This window comes from Lissotriton helveticus, chromosome 1_1, assembly GCF_964261635.1.
Source record: "Lissotriton helveticus chromosome 1_1, aLisHel1.1, whole genome shotgun sequence".
NCBI classification, from domain to species: Eukaryota; Metazoa; Chordata; class Amphibia; order Caudata; family Salamandridae; genus Lissotriton; species Lissotriton helveticus.
The window spans coordinates 1395348494-1395360632 of record NC_136057.1 but is presented as its reverse complement, the minus strand read 5'-3'; the positions used below and the strand labels follow the sequence as shown (position 1 = coordinate 1395360632).

At 45.9% G+C, this 12139-nt stretch overlaps 1 protein-coding gene across 7 annotated transcripts in view; it reads right to left on the bottom strand.

The window, feature by feature from the left end:
* Nucleotides 1–582: 582 nt before the first annotated feature.
* Nucleotides 583–12139, bottom strand: part of LOC144825617 (coiled-coil domain-containing protein 159-like) — a 395593-nt gene continuing 384036 nt past the window's right edge. For 5 of the 7 annotated variants that reach the window (XR_013609480.1, XR_013609460.1, XR_013609486.1 and 2 more), the window contains 3 exons: nucleotides 6331–6401; nucleotides 782–871; nucleotides 584–668 (listed from right to left, as the gene is read on the bottom strand). Coding sequence is in view for 2 of the 7 variants with exons in the window: in XM_078684171.1 (XP_078540297.1) it covers nucleotides 611–668; nucleotides 6331–6401 (129 nt within the window). In the remaining 5 variants the exon portion in view is untranslated. Of the gene's footprint in view, nucleotides 669–781; nucleotides 872–6330; nucleotides 6402–12139 lie in introns of all 7 variants that reach the window. The other 2 variants (XM_078684171.1, XM_078684170.1) reach the window with 2 other exon arrangements.

The following is a 12139-nucleotide window of genomic DNA, read 5'->3' as shown; positions in this document are numbered from 1 at the left end:
GTGTTTCCGAGGTCCCGCGCATGGGCGGGAATATTCTAATGCTTATGACTATTGATGAGGATCCCCTGGAAGAGAACTAAAATCTTCTCTTAATGTGACCTCCAGGCCTCCTCTCAGCTTTACCGTGTAGCCACACCTTTACTACTTGTTCACGTCTTAACTCAATAACCCCACCACTCTTTAATCTCTAAACCACATCTCATATTCACCATTAGACCTCATCTGAGCTGTTCCTCTATCCCAAAGGCCAACGTAAGGCCACATTTTTGGTTTTTACCACTAACAATGACTCACCCTAACCAAGAGCCAGGATCTTCATTAAAATTGATGGCCACATACCAACATTACCACTCAACTACATTTCAAAGTAAGCACAAGACAACATCTCCTCACCCCCATGCACTAGGTATTACAAGCGAAGTTGGGTGATCTCTTGAGGGAAGTGAACTATCTCCATGACCGTGCCATCCCCATCCCAGCTACTTTTACAAAATCTGTCAATTACCAGGATTCTTCATCATTATTTCATAGGTGGAGCACCTGGCGGGCAGGTTACACGCAAAAATCCAGGCAAACACAGTCTGAACTGTTTTACCCCTTTATTTAGACTTTAGGGGTGTCCCCAAAGAAGTTGGTTGCACATCACATGGACCAGAAGCAAGTTCGCACTAGGAAAAAGACAGAAAAAAGAGACAAATGGAGAATGGTGGTTAAGATTGGAAACTGACAGGTGGCCACATGTTTGTCTCCTCATAAGTAGGGTTTCTTCAACCAGACACACCTGTATCCAAAAAAGGAGTAGCCAAGTCATTCTTCTGAGGGTTAGCAGGGGCGCCTTTGCTTGAAATCCTCTGCTGTCTACAGGCCAGCACTGTGGAGAATATGAAACACTTGAAATGTATTTTTGAGCCAAAGTGGAACCTTACAATTTATTTCCTGGCCAAGATCAAATTACAAGAGTTTCATTCTTGGCCATATGTAGCTGGGAATCTTTTTGCACTTTTATGGCCAAAGTGGAATAGCTGGAGTTTTATTTTTGGCTGCTGTGAATTCATATTTAGCCGAAATGGAAAGAAGGGAGGGTCTTTTTGGCCAAGGTAATAAAGCTGGAGTTTTTGTTGTGGGCATTGGTGGAATGCAGGAGCCTAACCCGCACAAGTCAGACCCACAGGGAAGTCTGTTTTTTGTCTCCTGTGTAAGCAGGCAACATTGACCTTTCATTGTGATTGACATGTGACCAATCAGACTTCACCTTGCACTTGGGAAACACTGCTTTGACCTTCTGAGTCACTAATCAGTACCAGCAGCGACTCGTCCAAATGGACGAAGGGGCCACGCCCCCTCACCTTTTGCCTAAAAAGAAGAGTGTCTGTTAGGCTGAGCAAAGGTCAGCCGGACAGAGATTCTTTATTTTCAGGTCAGGCAGCCAGGAGGTAGACTTGCGCTAAATGCGCTGGCTCCTGGCTGCCTGAGCTGAACTTTGCCGGGCTGTAGATGTCACAGCTCCTGTGAGCGTACCTCTTCAGCTTAACAAAGCACCTGGAGGCCCTCCCCCTTGTGAAAAGGGGGAGCATCACTGATTGCCTCAGACCTGGGTGCTTCAGTTGTAAGCCCTGAAGTGCCCAGGGTCGAGTGTCAATCACTGACACCTTGTCACAGAGTGGGGTGGGGTCAGCAACTCTCACTGACCCATCCCATTCTGTGATGAGAAGGGACTGCTGCCTCACCTCATTGGCTGGCCTAAGGTCAGCTCATGGGGGAAGGCTGCAGTCCCAACCTTCCTAGGACCTTCGAGGCATAGCTGCACAGATAAGTGCGATTTACAAAAAAATGTTTGGTGCATGCATGAATATATGGGAGGGAGTGTTGTAAATGGATATGTGTGTGCGCGTGCGTGCATGTGTGAATGCATGGGTGTGAGTCATTGTTTATGTTTGCATCTGTGTCCTGTACGCCCCCCTGCCTGCTATAAGTACCGGCCGCCACTCGTCAGTACTATCCTTGCCCTTGGGACGCGCTGCTTTGATCTTTGCCTTCAGTGTGAAAAGTCAGCATTGATCTTATCCACTGAAGGCACTGCCTGACTTTTGTCTGCACCGACATTGACTTTGGTACACCGCTTCTTAGGATTCTGTGTGAACACCCAGTACGACATTGCCCTTAGTACAACCAGCTTTGTCTTCTGTGTGGGCAGTCAGCCTTGACCTTGCCCTTCAAACACACTGCTTGACCGGCTTGTGATACCTTACGCTAGGGAGAAGCAACTTTGGCCTTTGACTTCCATGTGAAGTCAGTACTGACCTTGCTCTTGCCACATGCAGCTTTGACTCTTGAGCTGACAGTCAGAACACACTGATACGAGTCCTATTAAAAGCCAGCACAGGCCTCACCTTTGGGACATGCTGCATGACCTTTGACTTCCATTGGAAGAGTCAGCACTGACCTTGCACTTGGGACAAGCTGCTTAGACCTTTGCCTTCCATGGGAAGAGTCAGCACTGACTTTGCCCTTGGGACAAGCTGCTTAGACCTTTGATTTCTATGGGAAGAGTCAGCACTGACCGTGCCCTTGGGACATGCTGCTTAGACCTTTGACTTCGTTGGGAAGAGTCAGCACTGAATTTGCCCTTGGGACAAGCTGCTTAGACCTTTGACTTCCATGGGAAGAGTCAGCACTGACCGTGCCCTTGGGACATGCTGCTTAGACCTTTGACTTCCTTGGGAAGAGTCAGCACTGACTTTGCCCATGGGACAAGCTGCTTAGACCTTTGATTTCCATGGGAAGAGTCAGCACTGACCGTGCTCTTGGGACATGCTGCTTAGACCTTTGACTTCCTTGGGAAGAGTCAGCACTGACTTTGCCCTTGCGACAAGCTGCTTAGACCTTTGATTTCCATGGGAAGAGTCAGCACTGACCGTGCCCTTGGGACATGCTGCTTAGACTTTTGACTTCTTTGGGAAGAGTCAGCACTGACCTTGCCCGTGGGACATGCTGCTTAGACCTTTGACTTCCATGGGAAGAGTCAGCACTGACCTTGCCCTTGGGATATGCTGCTTAGACCTTTGACTTCCATGACAAGAGTCAGCACTGACCTTGCCCTTGGGACATGCTGCTTAGACGTTTGACTTCCATGGGAAGAGTCAGCACTGACCTTGCCCTTGGGACATGCTGCCTAGCCCTTTCACTTCCATGACAAGAGTCAGCACTGACCTTGCCCTTGGGACATGCTTCTTAGATCTTTGACTTCCATGGAAAGAGTCAGCACTGACCTTGCCCTTGGGACAAGCTGCTTAGACCTTTGACTTCCATGGAAAGAGTCAGCACTGACCTTGCCCTTGGGACATGCTGCTTAGACCTTTGACTTCCATGGGAAGAGTCAGCACTGACCTTGCCCTTGGGACATGCTGCTTAGACCTTTGACTTCCATTGGAAGAGTCAGCACTGACCTTGCACTTGGGACAAGCTGCTTAGACCTTTGCCTTCCATGGGAAGAGTCAGCACTGACTTTGCCCTTGGGACAAGCTGCTTAGACCTTTGATTTCTATGGGAAGAGTCAGCACTGACCGTGCCCTTGGGACATGCTGCTTAGACCTTTGACTTCGTTGGGAAGAGTCAGCACTGAATTTGCCCTTGGGACAAGCTGCTTAGACCTTTGACTTCCATGGGAAGAGTCAGCACTGACCGTGCCCTTGGGACATGCTGCTTAGACCTTTGACTTCCTTGGGAAGAGTCAGCACTGACTTTGCCCTTGGGACAAGCTGCTTAGACCTTTGATTTCCATGGGAAGAGTCAGCACTGACCGTGCTCTTGGGACATGCTGCTTAGACCTTTGACTTCCTTGGGAAGAATCAGCACTGACTTTGCCCTTGGGACAAGCTGCTTAGACCTTTGATTTCCATGGGAAGAGTCAGCACTGACCGTGCCCTTGGGACATGCTGCTTAGACTTTTGACTTCTTTGGGAAGAGTCAGCACTGACCTTGCCCGTGGGACATGCTGCTTAGACCTTTGACTTCCATGGGAAGAGTCAGCACTGACCTTGCCCTTGGGACATGCTGCTTAGACCTTTGACTTCCATGACAAGAGTCAGCACTGACCTTGCCCTTGGGACATGCTGCTTAGACGTTTGACTTCCATGGGAAGAGTCAGCACTGACCTTGCCCTTGGGACATGCTGCCTAGCCCTTTCACTTCCATGACAAGAGTCAGCACTGACCTTGCCCTTGGGACATGCTGCTTAGATTTTTGACTTCCATGGAAAGAGTCAGCACTGACCTTGCCCTTGGGACAAGCTGCTTAGACCTTTGACTTCCATGGAAAGAGTCAGCACTGACCTTGCCCTTGGGACATGCTGCTTAGACCTTTGACTTCCATGGGAAGAGTCAGCACTGACCTTGCCCTTGGGACAAGCTGCTTAGACCTTTGATTTCTATGGGAAGAGTCAGCACTGACCGTGCCCTTGGGACATGCTGCTTAGACCTTTGACTTCCTTGGGAAGAGCCAGCACTGACTTTGCCCTTGGGACAAGCTGCTTAGACCTTTGATTTCCATGGGAAGAGTCAGCACTGACCGTGCTCTTGGGACATGCTGCTTAGACCTTTGACTTCCTTGGGAAGAGTCAGCACTGACTTTGCCCTTGGGACAAGCTGCTTAGACCTTTGATTTCCATGGGAAGAGTCAGCACTGACCGTGCCCTTGGGACATGCTGCTTAGACTTTTGACTTCTTTGGGAAGAGTCAGCACTGACCTTGCCCGTGGGACATGCTGCTTAGACCTTTGACTTCCATGGGAAGAGTCAGCACTGACCTTGCCCTTGGGACATGCTGCTTAGACCTTTGACTTCCATGACAAGAGTCAGCACTGACCTTGCCCTTGGGACATGCTGCTTAGACGTTTGACTTCCATGGGAAGAGTCAGCACTGACCTTGCCCTTGGGACATGCTGCCTAGCCCTTTCACTTCCATGACAAGAGTCAGCACTGACCTTGCCCTTGGGACATGCTGCTTAGATTTTTGACTTCCATGGAAAGAGTCAGCACTGACCTTGCCCTTGGGACAAGCTGCTTAGACCTTTGACTTCCATGGAAAGAGTCAGCACTGACCTTGCCCTTGGGACATGCTGCTTAGACCTTTGACTTCCATGGGAAGAGTCAGCACTGACCTTGCCCTTGGGACAAGCTGCTTAGACCTTTGATTTCTATGGGAAGAGTCAGCACTGACCGTGCCCTTGGGACATGCTGCTTAGACCTTTGACTTCGTTGGGAAGAGTCAGCACTGAATTTGCCCTTGGGACAAGCTGCTTAGACCTTTGACTTCCATGGGAAGAGTCAGCACTGACCGTGCCCTTGGGACATGCTGCTTAGACCTTTGACTTCGTTGGGAAGAGTCAGCACTGAATTTGCCCTTGGGACAAGCTGCTTAGACCTTTGACTTCCATGGGAAGAGTCAGCACTGACCGTGCCCTTGGGACATGCTGCTTAGACCTTTGACTTCCTTGGGAAGAGTCAGCACTGACTTTGCCCTTGGGACAAGCTGCTTAGACCTTTGATTTCCATGGGAAGAGTCAGCACTGACCGTGCTCTTGGGACATGCTGCTTAGACCTTTGACTTCCTTGGGAAGAGTCAGCACTGACTTTGCCCTTGGGACAAGCTGCTTAGACCTTTGATTTCCATGGGAAGAGTCAGCACTGACCGTGCCCTTGGGACATGCTGCTTAGACTTTTGACTTCTTTGGGAAGAGTCAGCACTGACCTTGCCCGTGGGACATGCTGCTTAGACCTTTGACTTCCATGGGAAGAGTCAGCACTGACCTTGCCCTTGGGACATGCTGCTTAGACCTTTGACTTCCATGACAAGAGTCAGCACTGACCTTGCCCTTGGGACATGCTGCTTAGACGTTTGACTTCCATGGGAAGAGTCAGAACTGACCTTGCCCTTGGGACATGCTGCCTAGCCCTTTCACTTCCATGACAAGAGTCAGCACTGACCTTGCCCTTGGGACATGCTGCTTAGATTTTTGACTTCCATGGAAAGAGTCAGCACTGACCTTGCCCTTGGGACAAGCTGCTTAGACCTTTGACTTCCATGGAAAGAGTCAGCACTGACCTTGCCCTTGGGACATGCTGCTTAGACCTTTGACTTCCATGGGAAGAGTCAGCACTGACCTTGCCCTTGGGACAAGCTGCTTAGACCTTTGACTTCCATGGAAAGAGTCTGCACTGACCTTGACCTTGGGACATGCTGCTTAGACCTTTGACTTCCATGGGAAGAGTCAGCACTGACCTTGCCCTTGAGGTATGCAGCTTTGACTCCAGCATGAGCATTAGGCACTTACCTTAGGATGTGGTCTTTTGATTTGATTGGCAGAGTTTCTTCATCTCCTTCTGCAGGCAGTCCATAGTGCTCCTGGGGAAGGCAACCAGATTGTTACAAGGAGAACAAGTGATATTGTAGCTTGTTGTGACAAGAAAGGGCCGTGGGGAAGAGACGCAACAAGAGTGAAACCGGGAGGAAGTACATGGTGAACAGAGGGAGACACAAAGATAGACAGGCAGCGATACAGCGGTGAGAAGGGACATGAAGTGCTAGAAGAAATGTGAATGTGAGACTATTACGGGTTTGAATTAAGAGGCAGGGAAGAAACTCCAGGACTGGAAAGAATACAGGAAGCAAGGTAGACTTATTAAGAAAAGAGGATTGGGACGAGAAAAAGAGAGCGAAAGAAGACATATGGTGGAGAAGAGACAAGAACTATATGATTGAGATAAGGGAAGCTAAAAGTTTATATCGGGGTAATTAGAAGCAGAGAGTTTGTGGTGGTATGATTTTAAAAGAGCTGCAAATCAAAGAATCGTCAATGAGATGGTTACAAATGTTAGAATGTATACAATTTAAAGTGACAGGTGTGTACAATTGCGCATATACAAGGTCTATGAATGACAGATTTGCAGCAAGGTTATGATGCAAAAGGGTTGATCAGTTAATCAATTACAGGTATAAAATACAGTTATGAAACTGAGAGGTTTATAATGATAGGTATGTAATAGTTAGGCACAGACCTAGGAGGTTAATCTCTGGCAGGATTAAAACAGTTATGACACAGAGGTTTATAGTGAGAAGTGCGTAACTTGGGGCTTGAGTATGAAATAGAGGTGGCAAAACAATTGTCACAATTTGCAACCAGGAATTTTGCAAACAGTAAAGTATTTTACAAAACCACCTATGTTTTAATAGGTTTGTTCGTAAACTTCCAGCTAGGAGTGAGTCATAATTCAAATCACCATATGAATTGTAATGAGGTAGGTTGCAAATTGCCACTCACTCTGCTCACAGGGATGGTTATCTGCTAAGATCAGAAGACCTCCATATCTGTGATCACCTTTAAATAAAGTAAACTTTTTGTTTTAAATGCAGCCCGTTTTCCTTACCGGAAGTAGTGTGGCGTTTAGAAAAAATATGATTATAGTTTTTTAAAAAAGTTTATTTGTTTACTCCTCACCAAACTTTTTTTTCATACACAAAGGGCATCCCTTCCCTTTTGTGAATGGCTTACCCTCCCAACTTGGAAGTCAGTATTTTTTTTCCAATGCTGACCGGGTTACTGTTGCAAAGCATTGACACATCTCAAACCAATTCAGCATTTGGATGAGTCAAGGGACAAAAAAAACACAATCCTTCTAAATAGCAAATCGTTATGGGGCCACAATCTCAATTTGGAAATCAGTAAACATTTACCAACACCTAAAATGTGTCTCATAAATAGCAAAGACCTAATTTGCAGTTGCAAACTCCAAATCAGAGTGCTTGCAAATATAAAACAGGTTCATACATCTGCCCCATAGTTATGTCACACGAGAGATTTATTCATCATAAAATTGTAATTATGCCAAGAAACAGTGGTTTATTGATGAAGTGGGTGCAAAAGTTATAATGCATACAGTTTTATAGCGATAGCTGTGCAACATTACAGAGATACAGCAAAGTGTATGAACACTAGGACTGTGGTAGACTTAAGATCCCAAGAGGTTTATTAACCACAAGTATGTAATACAGGGCCAGATGTACAAAGAATAAATTCATAAAAAGTGGTTGCAAACGACTTTTGGCGAATGGTTTATGATTTAGTGAATCATCCTATGTGCTATAGGTCAGTTCACAAAATCATCTGCAGTGAGTCACAATTCAGTCTACCTCATCTCTATTCAGGAGGTAGGTCACAAGTTTGGACTCACTCCGATTGGATGCCATCACAGGGAGGATGGCCTGCTGGGATCAGCAGACCATCCTGTCTGTGACTGCATTTTAATGAAGTACCTTTAAAAAAACAGGTGTAGCCCATTTTCCTTAAAGGAAGTGTGTCTGTATTTAAGAACAAAATTTACTTTAAAAAAAAGTTTATGACTGGCAGTGGTCCCCAGGACCACTACCCAATCCCAAATATTTATCGTTTTCATTTTCATTGATAAATGCGGCGGACGTGACCCACACACGTTGCCGTAGCGGCTCCTGGATCATCGCAGCTCCCCCCTTGACGGAAGACGGGAGACGCTTCGCGATGGCCGCCATGGATCTGAGCTTACATGGGGTCGGGAGCCTGTAGCCTTGTAGCCGAGCTGCACTTCGTTGCTTTCTGCTGCCATGCGCTGTTTCCCGCCTATAGCCTAGGGGGGCCACTAGCGTCGGTGGACGTTTAGAGGGCATTAAGAAAACCTCGCCTCTACACGCCGCTGAGCACTGCTGAAGATCGCGGTGATACGGAGGAGAGACACTGACACTGAGGCAGCGTGGCGACATGGAGAGCTGCAGAAAACCCCGATAAGGACCTGGAGACCTGCATGCCTCTAATCCGCAGACCGGTAGGACTTTGCCTTCGATTTTGTTTAGGGGGCAACAGACGGGAGCTCGCAACCAAGGCACCCAAGGAAAAGGAGCTCTCAGGACACCCCATGTCTCCAACATGCTACGGGCGGTTTAAAGCTTGGTGCTATTTGTTACTGCACTTCCCTACTCCTGTCTACCCTTTTAGGACCAATCCTTCCATTAGCCATCGGCCATAGTGGGAGAGAAAAGCTGCCCACAGTCTGGCCTTTTCATATACCAGCACACTGGCACATTAGCACGCAGCACACCAGGGCCCAGAGCCTAACAGCCTAACAAAGCTGAACTGAGTTGCTGAAAGGAAAGTCAACGTCAGTTTCCTAATTCAGTTCCCTAATTTTCTAATTCAATAGCATAAGGGTGGTGGAAATATGCGGAACAAACAGACTAAAACTGGTACTGGTGCAGGAAAGGAGTTTTTAAAGTCCTCTGGCTGGCCGATCTCCACTAACTCCTGTGCCTGCTCCTAAGGGAGCCCGGAGGAGCCAAAGAAACGCCCAGCAAAGAATGGAATCAAGGGCCAAAGTGCTGGCGTTGGCTGAGAAAAACAAGCAGTCTGGACAGAGCGCACCTGATGAACTCTAAGAGGAAGAGGAAACTCTATCTGAACACTCAGCGGACTCTAGTCCTTTAGCTAAAGGTGGCAAAGTAGGAGATGGTGTTGGAGCAGGTGCAACATCCAATAGGGAGGAGAACAACTAGCCCTAAGCAGTACCCTCTCTTCAGCAAGCCTTTCACTGCATAGAGTAAGATGGATAGCTCTCCTGTAGTAAACAGGGAGGTCCAAAGAGCCGAAGACCAAGCAGATCAAACAGGCCATTTGCAACAACAGGATTTGCAAGGTCAAAAGCCTCAATCTGTTGCTGCTCCGCCGATTCAAGCAACTTACTTGCAGCCCCAACGAAGTATTATATCAGCATCAGATCCTCCAGATCCTTCAGAAACACCTTTGACTAGCCATCCGTCTATTTGCGAGGATCAATCGTTTTCACAGATTATGCAAAAGGTAGACAGTAAAATGCGAATCAGGATGGCAGCTTAGGCGGAATCGGATTCGGAATCTTCTACTGAAGCAGACAAAGAAATAGATCTTTCCTTATCAAGAGTTGATAAAAAAACCTAAAAAAAAGCCAAGAGGGATCCCTCAATAAAAGAAATGCTCATAACTATCCTCCAAGAATTGAGAGACTTTAAAGTATCACAAGCACTTGAAGTCTCACAACTACACAATAGACTTACTAAGCTTGAGGAAAATCTATGTAACCTACCTAAAAGGATCACAGAAGTTGAGATTTGTGTATCAGCCCTAGAGGATAATATCATGGTTATCCAAAGGGATCTTTTTTCATTAAATAAGAACAAGTGCCAGATGGAATCAAAGCTCCAAGACCTTGAGAACTATAACAGGCGGTCCAATCGGCGCCTTGTTGGAATACCGGAGGGCTTGAAGAGCACGGAAATGGTAAAATAGACTCAGTCATTATTGAAAAAAGCAATTCCAGAGTTACAAGGGGATCTTACAATTACAAGAGCTCACAGGGTCCCCGCACATAAACCCTTGAATGCTAAATATCCACGCACAATTTTAATGAATTTCGCTGATTAAAGAATTAAAGAAAAAATCTTAAGTGCAGCACTGCTAAAAAGATCATTTTCAAATGCTGAGATTAACAATTTTAAAATCTTCTCTGATATGTCAGTCGCCTCAGCCCATAGACGGAAGGACTTTGTCAAAATGATTGACTCTTTTACGGCTAAGGGAGTACAACAGTCCAAATTAAAAGTCCTAATCAAAGGAAAATTCTTTATTTTCACAGACGTATCGGAAGCTCAAAATCTCTAGAAGGAACTAAAGGCTGCATAAGAAAGGGAGATTCTGAACTCATAAAGTGGCTCTGTATTACAATAGGTTCTGTTTAAGAAGGCCCTTGAATCATCTTTAAAGTAACAAAGGGTGGCTGTGAGGTGAACCAGGAGTCGCAAAAGGATGCAACAAGATGGCATCCAGTAAAAAGAGGGAGAAGGAGGGAATAATGGGACTCGCTGGGACTTCCCTCCCTCTGAGGGGGACGGGGTGGGTTGAAGCATTTGAAAAAAGAGAGTTTGTAGATGAAATTATATTGTTTCAGGATAAGCATATAGAAATCAGTTATATGCCATCAACAGTTTGTGATTCGTACTATTTTTCTAAAGAGGAGAATGCACATAGTGCACTTTAATACTATAACATGTTTAGGCGTAAGTCGTAGTATTGCACATCACACTCTACCTGTGCAATATGTCAGCTATTACTGGAAGATGATGCTTAACATGCTGTTGTTGCATTGCCCATTATGTATTGCACATTGCATTTTAACTTAATTATTATGCGGAAGAAGGGGGGAAATCCCTTTTACGATTATACGCTGCTTAGTGTATACTTTGCACAATTGGCATAATTTGCACCATAGTATATTGGTCTAATATTTGCGTGATTTGCACAATTGGAACGGCTCGTATTTTAGAGGGCAACACAGTCCGCTTTGTTTCTATTAGGAAGAGAAGCTTTGGTCACTATCAAAAATACTCTAGCTTGTCTACTGCTGGTTACTATTCAGAGTTGATGTTTACACGTGCATTTCGCACATACAGCACAAGCCGCACTTTATATGCGCGTTTTGCAAATTCAGTAGAAGTCATACTTTAGTTAGTATGTGTCGTGGTTTGCAACCTGAGCAATGCATTCTTTTCTGTTTCCAAAAGACCTATGATGAATAGGAATAAATTGACAATTCTGTCTTTTAATGTTAATGGTTAAATAATAGACGTAAAGCCTGCGCCATAGAAAGCTGGCTGAAAGGCCACCACCCGGGTGTGAGCTTTATACAACAAACACATTTTCAAACTTTATCTGATGCTAGTAAAATTTTTAAAAATTGGGCTGGCTTCTACTGTGAATCAATATCAGGTATAGCGCAGATGGGTGTGGGCATTTATTTAGGTAAGCACGTCCAATTTCATGTTGAAGCATCACATTCAGATCCGGGTGGCAGGTAGACATTTCTCCATGGGAAAATAAATCAGGTAAATCTTATACTTGTTACAATTTATAGTAGATGATCCGCTCCCGATTCTGCTATTAAAACAAGCACTATCAGGTATACCTGGACAGATTATATGGGGAGGCGATTTACATTTTTTACAAGACCCCTATGTTGACTCAACAAAATTAGAGCAAAGGCAAAATAAACCACAAGTTGCCATCACTTTATCTAGCTGTAAAACTG